The following is a 13,686-nucleotide window of genomic DNA, read 5'->3' as shown; positions in this document are numbered from 1 at the left end:
CGTGATTTGTAAAAGTTTTGTTAGCGATGTTTATTCGTAGTTTTTCTTTTTTCGCTATTATAATGAGCATTCTGTGTGCTATATAGGAAAGTAGTAGGTACATGACTAATATTCGATTCGCTAGTACATAAATGTATTTGGGTTAGATGAAGGTTGAAGGGATTGTTTTACTTATTCAGCTGTTATAATAAACATTCTTTAAACATTGCTTTACATCAAATTAGTCAGTGTGAAAAAGTGGATAGAAGTAAAAAGACACCATCTAATAGACTCAATAATTTAAACAGCTGTATTTTTTCCATTTAAATGAAAATTTTCTCAAAAAATAATTTTCTTGGAATGTAATATGACTAAATGTATTATGGATTGAGTACGGTGTGAAAAAGAACAAATGCTAGTAGCTATGTGACTTGCCAGGAATTTAAGCAATATTAATTGAATGCGGGTGTGAGATATACTTCCATTAAACAATTGAAATTAGCACAACCGATTTATTATATTCATATGAGTCACGTCGTCTTGAGAAATTCATTGTACGCGTAAGTTGTTTAAAAGCTGTCCCCTCCAAAGACCTCCGTTACAATGTTCATTTTTTTCTATTTTATTTCAAAAAATAATAATACCAAATATCCCTTCTCATGTCTCGCTGGAAAATAAAGGCGAAAATTGCCATAAAATAGGTACTATCTTTTCAAAAGAATTTAAATTCAATTGTAACTAAATCATAATGACTTTTCTTTTTTCGTCCCTTGGAGTAATAACTTCGCGATTATATTATACGTTTTTTTCTGGAACAACCTGCTGGATTAGTTGAAATAAACTAATAATCAATTGTACAGAAATATGATTGTAATTCGTAAAAAAAAAATTATTCGAATAAAAAAACCAGTCCTAGACAACAATATTTCAGTAAGAGCATGTCAGAGCTACACGGTTGATGTTGATACCTATTCATCTACTCAATTTCAAAAAAGTGTCAGGTAATGGGAAGCGATGTTTCATCTAAGAACCTCGAGTAAATATCTGAGTTGCTCCCTTCTTGCTGGAGCTTCCAATGGCAGTCTTGGATTTAGGTTAGATAGCAAGTCCCTTCGAAATCGTGCGTTTCTTAATCATTGTTTTTCCCTGTAATTTAAAAATCATCTCGTTAATGATGCCCTATTGACAAAAGTAGCCGCGTAAAAATGAGACCGCGTAGTTCTTACGCGGGGGTTTTCAGCTTACGTAAACGCATAAAAAAACGCGATCTCATTTTTATGCGCCTATTTTTGTCAATAGGGTGGCGAATTGAAAATATTACGATAATATTATTTCAAAAAAATATTTCTTGGATGTTTATAAAATTTTAAGGGAAAAAAGAAATAAAATTGGTATTTGAACAAAAAATTGAATAGTAATTTTACCTTTACCTTGCTCGTTTTTCTCGTTTCACCAAGAATGCCATGAGAATTGACAATACCAAAATAACAACCTGTGAAATAAAAATAATAATAACAGATGATTTAGGTAGGTATAATTCTGAGTTTTTAATACCTACAGTTTGTTTTCAAAACGAAAACTTAATCGATTCCTACTAACAATATTTCAATAATTGTTATTTTGCTCAGCTTTTCAAACAGTACAAATGTCCACGTTAAAAAAAACTTTTGTCAAAAGAAACCTTGGACTTGGAATAGAGCAATTCGTTTAATAGCGAAGGTAGGTAAATGAATCGTGCATAAAATGTCCCTGCCATACATTTTTATTTTTTATCGTATGTTACGTGACTGTGCAATTACGACGTGTTAGTAAATTACATAATAGGTAATAAGTGATACTGAGAAAATAAAAATTATTCTAGGTAGGTATTCTATTTTACCTGAAGTAATGCAGCCAGAGCAGCCAAAAGTGAAAGAACGGACCAATGATCGTTTAACCTTTTGACTAAAATTTGATGACAACCGTACTGATGTATGATTTCTGGGTCTGGTGAAATTATGCATAAAGCATCAGCCTGGTCAGGAACTCTAGCGCAGCAAGAAGCTGGTACTTGGCTTCTGGCGTAAATTACGCCCCAGTCTTGCGGTCTCTCGATCCCGCAGCATTTAAGCTAAGATGAAAAATCAAAAAATTATCTCGTAGCAAAATGATCACAATATGTAATGTTCAAGATTCGTAATTGGTCATCAAGTGGGTATTGTGTGATTACTTTTCTTTGAATATAACTCCATGCTTTCCTATCGATATTTTGAAAAGGATAGGCCTGCAATGATGGTTCCATGGTTCTCTTGATATTTTCCTTGTAATCCGATATTTCCGTCGAAACGGTGGTAACGATGGCTATTTCAACTAGTAACACGATGAGAGCAGAAATGGCGAACTGTAGAATGTAAGAGCGTATTAATCATTAAATTAGGTAGGTAATTAGATATGTAGATGCGATGTGGACTTTTCAAACATTTTTATCAACAATCTAAAAATTATTATGAACTAAACGTACAGGTGAATTATTTTTCTGAGATGAAACGTTGAAGTGCCTCCCATCAAATGTTTCCCTTAAATGACATTTTTGTGATGGGTGAACAGGGAGGAAAGGGATCTACATGAAAAAATGCTGTTAGCAGTGTGTGAATTTTAATTGCCTAATCTTATGGAATCAAAATCAGGTACTCCTTATTTATCAAAATGTCACATTTCGGCGATAAAAATTAATTTTATCAGAGAATGTCAAATTTTGAGAACAACTACAAAAAAAACTTGCTTTCAACAGGCTTTAACTACTTTTTGTTGAATAGTAAAATATTCTGTGAAGAAAGTTATTTATTTTCTTCTTTTTCTTGATCATTCTGATCAATAAGTAGGCATTTTACATTCAACTAAATATTTTCGGTCTGGATAAAATTTCATTTTTTTTTTTTTTTCGTTAAAGCAAAGTTAAAATACCAATGAAATAGTGAAAAAAAATTTTGACGTCTCTCATCATGAATTTAAAAAAATTTGCCAACAAATGTGACGAAGGAAGAAGGGGAAGGAGTTTAAAATGATCTCATCCATACAGGCACAATCCACTAGTTACATCAGCAGATCTAAATTTTTTTCTTCAATTCCCTATTAATTCCATAATTTATGCTAAATTAATGTACATAAAATACTTATAAAGCTTCGACAAGGTCATTTTGCTTGCTACTGTAACTTTGGGTAATTTTGAACACTTTTGCCTGTAGTTACCAACTACCTACATGTACTTACAACAAATTTTGAATTTCGTATTAATTCTTGGTATTTGAAGATGAACAAAACGTCAAATGCAGAGAGCTAAGCGTTTGCATGTCTCGGTGAGAACTGCTTCAAGTAAGCTACAAAAATTTTCCAAACGAGGACCAAAACTGAATAATAGAAATCATTTTTTTCAAAAGAAAAGGAATGAAAAATGTTGGTAAATTCCAATTTGAACAACGAGATGAATAATACATACAAAATAGGTAAGTAGGTACTTGTAAAAATATCTGACCAAACTTGCTGAAAATTCAAAATAGGTACCTCTATGATTACAGAGCAAGAGCTTTGGCCGTTGCAACGAAAAAAAATTTACAAAATACAAAGGTTCAAACTTTTTCAAAGTTACCCTTATTGTTCAAAAGCTACCCCACATTACAGTATTTAATTTACGTACTGTTACCAGTAATTTGTAATTCCTGTTGTACGTTGCGTATAAACCGAATAAAGCGAGTAATGCCATCATAAATCCATTGAAAGTTATGAAATAAGGAGGCCAAAACATTCTGCTTTCTAAAAAATGGCTAAACAATCTCATATCGTTGACTATCATTAGACCGCATACCAGTAAAAATAATCCATAAACCTGAAAACAAATTGATAAAATGAATGAGCAACCGTTTCAGAAGTAGGTAGATAGGTTCAATTAGTAAATTTTCAAACATCATTATCAATGTTTACACATGTATCCACTACCCATCCTAACCACACATTAAATTAAAACTCTTGGATTTTGATTGGACCATATAAAGAAAACGTTTTTCTTCGTCCGAAAATAACTATGTTATTTTTCTTTCATGAATAATTCGCACAGAAATAATAATAATAATAATTTTTTTTTTTTAATGAAAAATGAAATCAAAGCACTTTTTACTTGAAAAAATAGCAATCCTTTTATGATCACAACGTATTATTATCATCCAACTAAAGGTAGGTAACTACTATCCTATCATGTAACGATAATGATGAAAATTACCAATAATATAACGTTGAAAATATACATTAAAATCTTCAAAATTTTCTTTATGAAATTTTCCATTTTGTACTCAGCACAAATGTATTCCCATCAAGCACACCACACGACGTTGTACTAACAATAACAACTACAACAAATTACATTCGTACAGGAAACTTCGCAGTATACTAAAGCCTATGGTAAATATTCCTATGAAGATCATACTATTTAAGAATATCTTACACGTTCGAGGGTGAGCATTTTATCATGTCATATTTAAAGGGTAGGTAAACGAAAAAATTGACAAGTCGTTTTGCTATCGTCATGGCAATACTTGGTTGTAAACAAGAGGTCATCGACTATGGAGATGGTGAATATTTGTGGTTCTTTTTACCCTCTTCTTTTTTTTAAGTACCTATACATTATTTGAGGATAAATTAAATTAAACTTTTCCTGTGTACCTGTAGGTATAACGTATGGCGTTAATAAAAACACTTCTTCTAAGTAATTATTGAATAATAATAGTGTGGTAACGAGCACCCTTCATTATGTTCTCGATGAAAAGAAAACACATAGTCTTTGGCATTTCAACAATGTGAGTCAATGAAGGGGGTTTTCGCACTTGTGCGGGCAAACAAAATGTTCAGATTTTACAAAGGCAATGGAATGGCACGCGACTAACGTTGTAAAGAGTCGTAAAATATGTACTTCAACCTCTTCAGGTGTTTCATTCCATCTTTATTATTTAGGTACCTAATTACGTACCAAAAGACATATGCATAGTCAACTGTTTTTCTTCAAATTGGACGTATTTTCCCTTACCTACTTTCATCATTACCACGTTTTCTGTACCTATCACACTGACGTACATTTTAATTACCATTGGCAGTGAACGGTAAACAAATTTCTGGCATGTGTTCAATGCATAGACTTAAATACTTATATTTGCTTTGATTATTTTCTTTAATTGTTTAATAATTAGTGTTACATATGTTCGCAAGAAAACAAATTATTGCAACAAAATGATTAGGTAATTAAGAATTTGCCTGGTCTAAGAATCCAGATAGGAATGCGAAGTTTTCCATTCTCAGTGGGTTGAAGTACCTAGGTGATTAATGCTGAAGTACCTCTATGAAGCTGAAGCTGAAGATGCAATCAACTAGCAGGGTGCAACGAAGGCTCATTGTTGAGGATCAATTTTCTTTAAATATTTAAGAGGGTGAGTTTTTCAGATAAATTTATAGGTAAATATTTCCCTCTTACGTTGACCAATACTCATCAGTCATCACTATTTTTCAATTTGAGTTAGGTGGGTAGGTGTGTTAATAATATTGTGCAAAATAAGAATACCTTTCCACCAAGGGACATTTCAACTGTTTGATAATTATCAGGATCTAAAATAAAATCGTTTAAAATAGTGTTCTAAATTATAGTGAAAATATTCCAGAAACGCAAAACTCCCTAGAAAAAAAATCAATCTTCCTACCAAAAAAAAGAATTTCCAGAAAAAATTGCGGTTTTACGACAAAAATGAAAAAAAAACAACTGTAGACCATCTATGAGTAGGCGAGTATGATTCATTTTTTTCAGAGCAATTAACATTTTTTATAGACAGACACTTTGAGATTAAAAAAAAAATCCTCATAAAAAATGATAAAAATCAAAACTTTTGATATGATAATCCCAAACCAAAGGAGTTCAACTTTTTAAATTCAGCAATCTCTTTTTTGGTGCTATGGTTCACGACGTGTGATGCATTGTTTCTTGTGCAGAAATACGTATCTTCAAGCTCAGTTGGTGTTGGAAAAAAACGTGGTGCCGAGAATCTTTTCAATTTTCAAGGTGGTGTCTGCGTAATTTTCCTATACTTAATATACTTTCAATTGAAACCAAGTTAGTAGGTTTTTGGGGCAATGAAAGCATATTATGTAGGTAGAGGTACTTATAGGTACCTGGGTATTCTTTTAATCGCCTCCTACTATAAACATATTGATGACAAAGACTTTAATATAAAAAGATAAAAAACGTTCATTCTGTATGATACGAAATTCTTATCAACAAAACGCAACATTTTTTTACAACACAAAACAAATTCAATAAGTTCATAAATAAATAAATTACAGATCATAAATTAAATTTTTAATAAATCAATTATTTAACAAAACATTTCTAGAAAATGGGTCTAGATAGATTAATTATAGGTTTTTTGTGTTTGAGCATTGAAAGTGAGTTGAAAGAGAGGAAGCTCAAGTTTCAATTTGAAGAACAAACTAACAAAAGAAAAAGAAATTGTCCAAAAAAAAAGAATGAAAACTGAAAAAATGTCGGTTTTAATTTTCATTTATCTACGAGTAGTTTCTATATGGTACGGTATAAATAAACACAAATGGTTGCATTTATCCCAAAAAATACGAAACAAATAATTTTAAAAAAATAAACAAAAATTACGTTTTGGATCATACGAGAAAACTTTTGAAATGAGATTTTGATGAAACAAAAATCAACATGTATATACCAAAATTAATGCTACTTATTTTCAATTCTATATTATTGGTAAGTTTGTATGATCATCCTAGCAGAAAATTTTGATTAAAAATGCCGTGTATGGATAATTTATAATAAGGTGTTTTTAGGTAATAGGATTGATAGCACTTTCTCGAGGTTTATCAGATTACATTCCATCGAAACTGAAGGAACTGGAGAACAGTCTAGATATCTTATACTTTCCTAAAGTTTTGCAATTTGGAGGATGTGGAATACTATTGGTCGCATTTCTTGGATTTTGGGGTGCTGAAATGGAAAATAGGACTGCTTTAATAACGGTAAAGTAAAAATGTAAAAGCCTCAATGAAAGGTTTTCCATTTTCTTGAATGTGTTTTATACCTACTTTCATTTACATACTTACCTGTTTTCAGTACAAGATTTTATTATGTTTTATAATCGGAGTTGAATTGATATTGATATTTTATTTCATCTTTAATGAAGAGTCAATTAATGACCAAATAACAACGAAGTTGAACCTTTGGTCGGAGGAGTTTGAGAAAAATGGTAACCAAACTCAATTAGAGCATGTGCAAAATTACGTAAGCGTGATGTTGATTAATTTTTACTTTCATTTTAATTTTAGAGGAATAGCACTAGGTATAGGTACAGCAGTTTTCTAGTAAATTTACTCATTGAATTTGAACCTATACAGGGTGATTCGGATAAGACCTGAAAAATTAAAACCACGTATTCTACTCATAAATAGGAGTAAAAAATGTTATACACACCATGGACCAAAACCGCTTCATTTCGGAGTTATTGACCTTTAAAGGGGGCCAGCTGTTTTCTTAAAATTGGGCGTTTCGGCGTCTCTATTGAAAATTTTTGGGGGGTAGGTGGTGGAAAAAGTGAAGTGAGATCTCAGAAATGTAGAGTATCATTCTTTTCTGTTTTGGTCCATAACTTGATGTTTTGAAGTCAGAAATGTGTTTTCTTAGATGAAAAACAATCAAAACTTGAAGTTAAATTAAATTATTTCGAATTTTATTAATGATTGCGGTAGTACTTCTCATTCGACACTCATTAAACTTTAATTTCTCTTTTTTGGTCCATTGGATGCTGAGTAATCAAATTTTTCAATTTTGACAAACTCTCCAATTTTTTAGAAACTAATGTTTTTGAAGGTTTCCTGTACTCAATTATCAATTTCAAATACTTTTATGAAAAAAAAAATGCTATTCCTCAATAAAACATAATTTATCTCAACCAATATGCTCACTTTGGCAACATCGCAAAATTTGTCACGGAGCATTACGGATAGACCATAGAGTCCGAACGGCTCCCGTGTGCCCGTACGTATGTATATACGCGTATACGTGCGCGCGCGTGGGGGGGTAGTTTTCGTCCATGTTTCACAACTTGTAAACAGTTAAAAAACGCAATCCGGCAAGCTGCCTCCGTGGCGGCATAGCTATGGTATCGGATTGCTGTGCAAGAGGTCTTGGGTTCGATTCCCGCGTCCGGCACAAATTTTTTCAAAATTTTTTTTCGTGATTTTTATTTTTACAAGTTGAATTTTTACAGAAAAAGTAATTAAATTATTTTTTTTTGCTTTCAAACAATGAATAAATGTATCAATATTATTTTTCGAATGATATGCCGAATTAGGCGAGGCGAAGCCGAGCCGTTTAAAATTTATATTTCATTCGATGAGCATTACTCCCCTTGGTGAGTTCAGACGGAGGCTGGACATTTACCGTGTATGTAGCACTTGCGGTTGTTTATAAAAAAATTGTACTCACCGAGGCCGAAGGCCGAGGGAAGTTAACAGACATAGTATGAACAACAAAGCGACCCGCGCAACCGAGGCGAAGCCGAGGTGAGCGGACACAACGCCCCCCAACACTAAGGCCAACACTAAAATTTTACTCAAAAAAAAAACTCATCAATAGCCTAAATCGTAAGATACTACGTATTCAATTATTGTACTCGCGTCGCGCGCTTTGGGAGCCGTTCGGACTCTATGGTCGAGCTAAATTACGATTTCGTTTCCTAAAAACAATAGAAATTGCTGGTTGGTAAACGATTGCACTTCAAATCAAAGTAGGAAATCGTAACTAAGGAACACTTTTTGATAACACTCTGATTTGAGCTATGTAACAATGCGTAACACATAAGGGAAATGTAAATGCGGTGTTGCCATATTTTACACAACTTTAATTGCAAATATCTCATTAAGGGTTGGTTTTTCAAAATTTTTGCAAAGGAAATTTTTTCTCAATTCGACGAGTAGAATATGTGGTTTTAATTTTTCAGGTCTTATCCGAATCACCCTGTATATGTATGATTTTTCAGTTACAATGCTGTAGCTTGAAACTTCCCGAGTATAACAAATCTTGCGAATATACCGAACTGTGTGCAAAAGTAGCGTACAATTTTTTTTTTTCAAAAACTAAGACTCATTTATGGTTTCTAGGAAATACTATAGCGTCAGAGGTGAGATCTTGACGATTAAAAAAAATCAATTTTACTTCATGGTGTAAAGAATGGCTTATTGGAAATACTTCAACTGTTTTTTTACATCTTTTGTTTCAGATAGCTTGTATAGTTTTTGCAGATATGGTGGCAAAAAAAATATTGATGCTGCAGAATATTATGTTGGGAAAATTGGGGACTGCTTGATTCACATTTATATTAATAAAGCACAATTTGTTAGCAATGAGAAAATTTAAATTTTACCATTCTTCTGTTGTTTCAAAAGTATATTTTCTTTACTTATGCGCTTTTACAGATAAATGACAATGACATCCATGAAACGAATGTTGAATAGGTAGGAACCTCTTAAATAATTATACTTACCTGAGTACCAGCCAGAGTTGGCGCGATTCCAGGAGCTTGAGAATCGGATTCCAAATGGTGTGATTCCACAAAATTTTGAGTCCCGATTCCGCTTATCAGATTCGCCAGATATAGGAATCCGAATCCGAATCGTAATTTTTGATTCCGATTCCTTTCGCGACTCCGATTCAGATTCCACTCACGACTCATCTTAGGATCCTCTCACGACTCCAACCAGATTCCTCTCACGACTCCAGCCAGATTCCCATCACAACTCCTTAAATTTCATAAAAATGAAGCATTGAAGATGAAATGAACATTCTAACAAACATTTAACATTTATGTAAAATTTTCAACTCACCATGTTATTAGTAAAACAATGATAAATTCTAAATTCATCATTCAGATTCACTTTCACAACCATTTTTCAGCGCCAACCGGCAAAAATTAGATAAAAGAAATTTGGGCTTTTCTACAATCCGCGGGTTGCATACTCTCTGGTCTCTCTGCCTGTTCTTATCACTCCTGGTAGGCAAAACATTCCTCTGTGCTATTAAAAATACACGGATTTCGAAGTTTTTATGTAAAAAGTCCAACTTTTTTGATTGTTCGCGGCAGGGCTTAAAACCATTTGGATTTTATTGGTTGTTGTGGTAGGTGGTTTTTAAAGGACTCAAAAGTAAATGGTTTTTGGTTATGGTTTCTGAATTGGTTTTCCAATCACAAACCATAACGGTTCCAATTGGTTTTAAGGTTTAGGTTTCAAAGTTTTTCTGGTTCTGGTTTTGAAATGGTTTCAATTTTTTTAAATAAGTTGTGGATGTGGTTTTGGTTCTGTAATAGTAGTTTTTTTTGCGGTAGTGGTGGTTTTTCACATCAAAAACCATTTCAAATTTTCAAATGGTTTTGGTGGTTGTGATGGTTTTGATATCAAAAACAATTTTGATTTTCAAATAAATTTATACAAAAACTAATTCAGGACTACTAAAAGTATGATTTGAGACAAAAAACCAGAAAATTTACATCACAAGTCTGGAAAAATTGAAAAAAAATTGCAAAAACCAAAAAGAACCATTTCATGAATTGGTTGTAATTGGTTATGGTTACATTTGAAAATTGAAATGGTTGTTGTGGTTGTGGTTTTCTCCAAAGAACACAACTTTTTGGTGGTTTTGGTTGTTTCAATTCAAATTTTTTTCCCAAATGGTTGTTTTTGAATGAATTGGTTTTCATTTTTTTCAAATATATTGGTTTTTTGTTGTTGTTGTTTTTGAAATTTACAAAAAGAAGTTGAAATGGTTGTGGTAGTGGTTAAAACCAATTAAAAACAATGGTTATGGTGGTTTTATTTGGTTTTGGTGGTTTTAAGCCCTGGTTCGCGGATGCTGGTGAACTTGAATGTGGTCTCAAATTAAAGACAGTGAAATTCCCTATCGATTGATGTATAATTTTCATCATTTCGCGTAAAAATAACGGTTTTATGAATACTTTTATCCACCGTTTCTTCGTAATGTCAACTTTGAACTAAAAATACTCGAAATTTCGATCGAACACATAGGTATTTTACTATATCAAAATGTTTGTAATTTTATTCTCTTTAAAATGGGTGCTCGCCCAAAGCTCTACCTTTTACCGTTCAAAAGTTTTCGAAGTTTAAAGTTGCGGAAACAAGCTTCAAGCGGTAAGTATTGAACTTTGAACTAAAAATACTCGAAATTTTGATCGAACACATAGGTATTTTATTATTGCAAAATGTTCGTTATTTTATTCTCTTCAAAATGGTTCTTCACCCAAAGCTCTAGCTTTTACCGTTCAAAAGCTCTCGTAGTTTAAAGTTGCGGAAAGTGGTTAATTCAGTATGTTAATCCGTCCGCCATTACTGGCCGTTAGTGTTGAACTGTTGATCACTAACCACTTTCCGCAACTTTAAACTACGAGAGCTTTTGAACGGTAAAAGCTAGAGCTTTGGGTGAAGAACCATTTTGAAGAGAATAAAATAACGAACATTTTGCAATAATAAAATACCTATGTGTTCGATCAAAATTTCGAGTATTTTTAGTTCAAAGTAAAGTTCTAGATTAGGGAAGTATACGCATACGCCATTTTGGTTCGACACAACGGATGTAAACAACATTAGAACGTATGTACGCATACAATCTTAGGTGTAAAAAATGCAATTTTTTCGATTGTTCGCGGGTTCGGGTGAATTTTTAAGTAGTTTCCAGCTAAAGACAATGAAATTTCCTATCGATTGATGTTAAATTTTTGTTATTTCGCGCAAAATTGACGATTTTCTGAATACTTATATTATCCGATTTTTTCATACTATATGTGTCAACTTTAAACTAAAAATACTCGAAATCTTCAGTGAACACACAGGTATTTTAATATAGCAAAATGTTCGTAATTTCTTCGTCTTTAAAATGAGTGTTTATCGAAAGCTCTACATGCAACCGTTCAAAAGTTGTAGAAGTTTAAAGTTGCGAAAACAATGCAAAAACCAACCGCGGATGGTAAGTATTGAACTTTGAACTAGAATTACTCAAAATTTTCAACGAACACATAGGTATATTAATACAGCAAAACGTTCGTTATTTTATCTTTTTTAAAATGGGTCTTTACCGAAAGCTCTACCTTCTACCGTTCAAAAATTCTTGAAGATCAAAGTTGCGGAAAATGTTCTACAATCAACACTAAGTGACTGATAACAGTGATAACACAATTTGAACACTTTCCGCAACTTTGATCTTCAAGAATTTTTGAACGGTAGAAGGTAGAGCTTTCGGTAAAGACCCATTTTAAAAAGGATAAAATAACGAACGTTTTGCTGTATTAATATACCTATGTGTTCGTTGAAAATTTTGAGTAATTCTAGTTCAAAGTTCAATACTTACCATCCGCGGTTGGTTTTTGCATTGTTTTCGCAACTTTAAACTTCTACAACTTTTGAACGGTTGCATGTAAAGCTTTCGATAAACGCCCATTTTAAAGACGATGAAATTACGAACATTTTGATATATTAAAATACCTGTGTGTTCACTGAAGATTTTGAGTATTTTTAGTTTAAAATTGACACATATAGTATGAAAAAATCGGGTAATAGAAGTATTCATAAAATCGTCAATTTTTCGCGAAATAACAAAAATTTAACATCAATCGATAGGAAATTTCATTGTCTTTAGCTTGAAACTACTTAAAAATTCACCTGAACCCGCGAACAATCGAAAAAATTGCATTTTTTACTCGTAAGATTGTATACATACATACGCTCTGATGTTGTTTACATCCGTTGTGTCGAACCAAAATGGCGTATGCGTATACTTCCCTAATCTAGAACTTTAGTTCAAAGTTCAATACTTACCGCTTGAAGCTTGTTTCCGCAACTTTAAACTTCGAAAACTTTTGAACGGTAAAAGGTAGAGCTTTGGGCGAGCACCCATTTTAAAGAGAATAAAATTACAAACATTTTGATATAGTAAAATACCTATGTGTTCGATCGAAATTTCGAGTATTTTTAGTTCAAAGTTGACATTACGAAGAAACGGTGGATAAAAGTATTCATAAAACCGTTATTTTTACGCGAAATGATAAAAATTATACATCAATCGATAGGGAATTCCACTGTCTTTAATTTGAGACCACATTCAAGTTCACCAGCATCCGCGAACAATCGAAAAAGTTGGACTTTTTACATAAAAACTTCGAAATCCGTGTATTTTTAATAGCACAGAGGAATGTTTTGCCTACCAGGACTACCAGGAGTGATAAGAACAGGCAGAGAGTATGCAACCCGCGGATTGTAGAAAAGCCCAATTTGAATTTGGGTGATTTCGTTCATTGTGAGAGTCTAGAGAATCGTAATGAGGAGTCGTGAGAATCGTAATGAGGAGTCGCGAGAATCGAAATATCGGAGTCGCGAGAATCGAAATATCGGAGTCGCGAGAATCAAATTACCGGAATCGCGAATCATATTACATTTGCGATTCCTGCTTGAAAAGAGTCAGATTTCACATTTTTCGATTCATCTGTCAGGTGAATCGAAAATGGAATCCGATTCCGGAATCGGATTCATGCGATTCTCACGACTCCTTAAAAAAATCGGAATCGCGCCATCTCTGGTACCAGCTATCAGATTCAGCTACAATTATTTTGA

General features: G+C 32.8%; 1 protein-coding gene across 4 annotated transcripts; it reads right to left on the bottom strand.

Moving 5' to 3' along the window:
• Positions 1–831: 831 nt before the first annotated feature.
• Positions 832–13,646, bottom strand: LOC135831647 (leukocyte surface antigen CD53-like). 4 transcript variants are annotated; one of them, XM_065344296.1, is made up of 7 exons: positions 9,895–13,646; positions 9,555–9,810; positions 3,653–3,841; positions 2,189–2,359; positions 1,859–2,089; positions 1,404–1,471; positions 832–1,125 (listed from the first exon to the last, which is right to left on the bottom strand). In XM_065344296.1, exons 2-6 carry the CDS (start codon positions 9,741–9,743, stop codon positions 1,406–1,408), a joined length of 846 nt encoding a protein of 281 aa, XP_065200368.1. In that variant the 5' UTR covers positions 9,744–9,810; positions 9,895–13,646; the 3' UTR covers positions 832–1,125; positions 1,404–1,405. The 4 variants fall into 4 exon arrangements, with proteins under 4 accessions (XP_065200368.1, XP_065200366.1, XP_065200367.1 ...); XM_065344294.1 differs by having other exon boundaries at positions 1,410–1,471; XM_065344295.1 differs by having other exon boundaries at positions 1,410–1,471; positions 3,659–3,841.
• Between the last annotated feature and the right edge of the window lie 40 nt (positions 13,647–13,686).

The sequence above is a fragment of the Planococcus citri genome, chromosome 1 (assembly GCF_950023065.1).
Source record: "Planococcus citri chromosome 1, ihPlaCitr1.1, whole genome shotgun sequence".
Lineage (NCBI taxonomy): Eukaryota > Metazoa > Arthropoda > Insecta > Hemiptera > Pseudococcidae > Planococcus > Planococcus citri.
Note: the sequence above shows the minus strand (reverse complement) of the source record. Positions and strands in the feature narration are given on the sequence as shown.

Bases quoted from the DNA above. Each gene is read 5' to 3' on its own strand.
- LOC135831647 (XM_065344294.1), bottom strand. From the start codon at position 9,743: ATGAGTCGTGAGTGGAATCTGAATCGGAGTCGCGAAAGGAATCGGAAT. The intron at 2,360-3,652 runs GTACGTAAATTA...TACATTCTACAG, and splicing joins ATTACAAATTACTGGTAACA to TTCGCCATTTCTGCTCTCAT. The intron at 1,472-1,858 runs GTAAAATAGAAT...TTTATTTCACAG, and splicing joins CTCTGGCTGCATTACTTCAG to GTTGTTATTTTGGTATTGTC.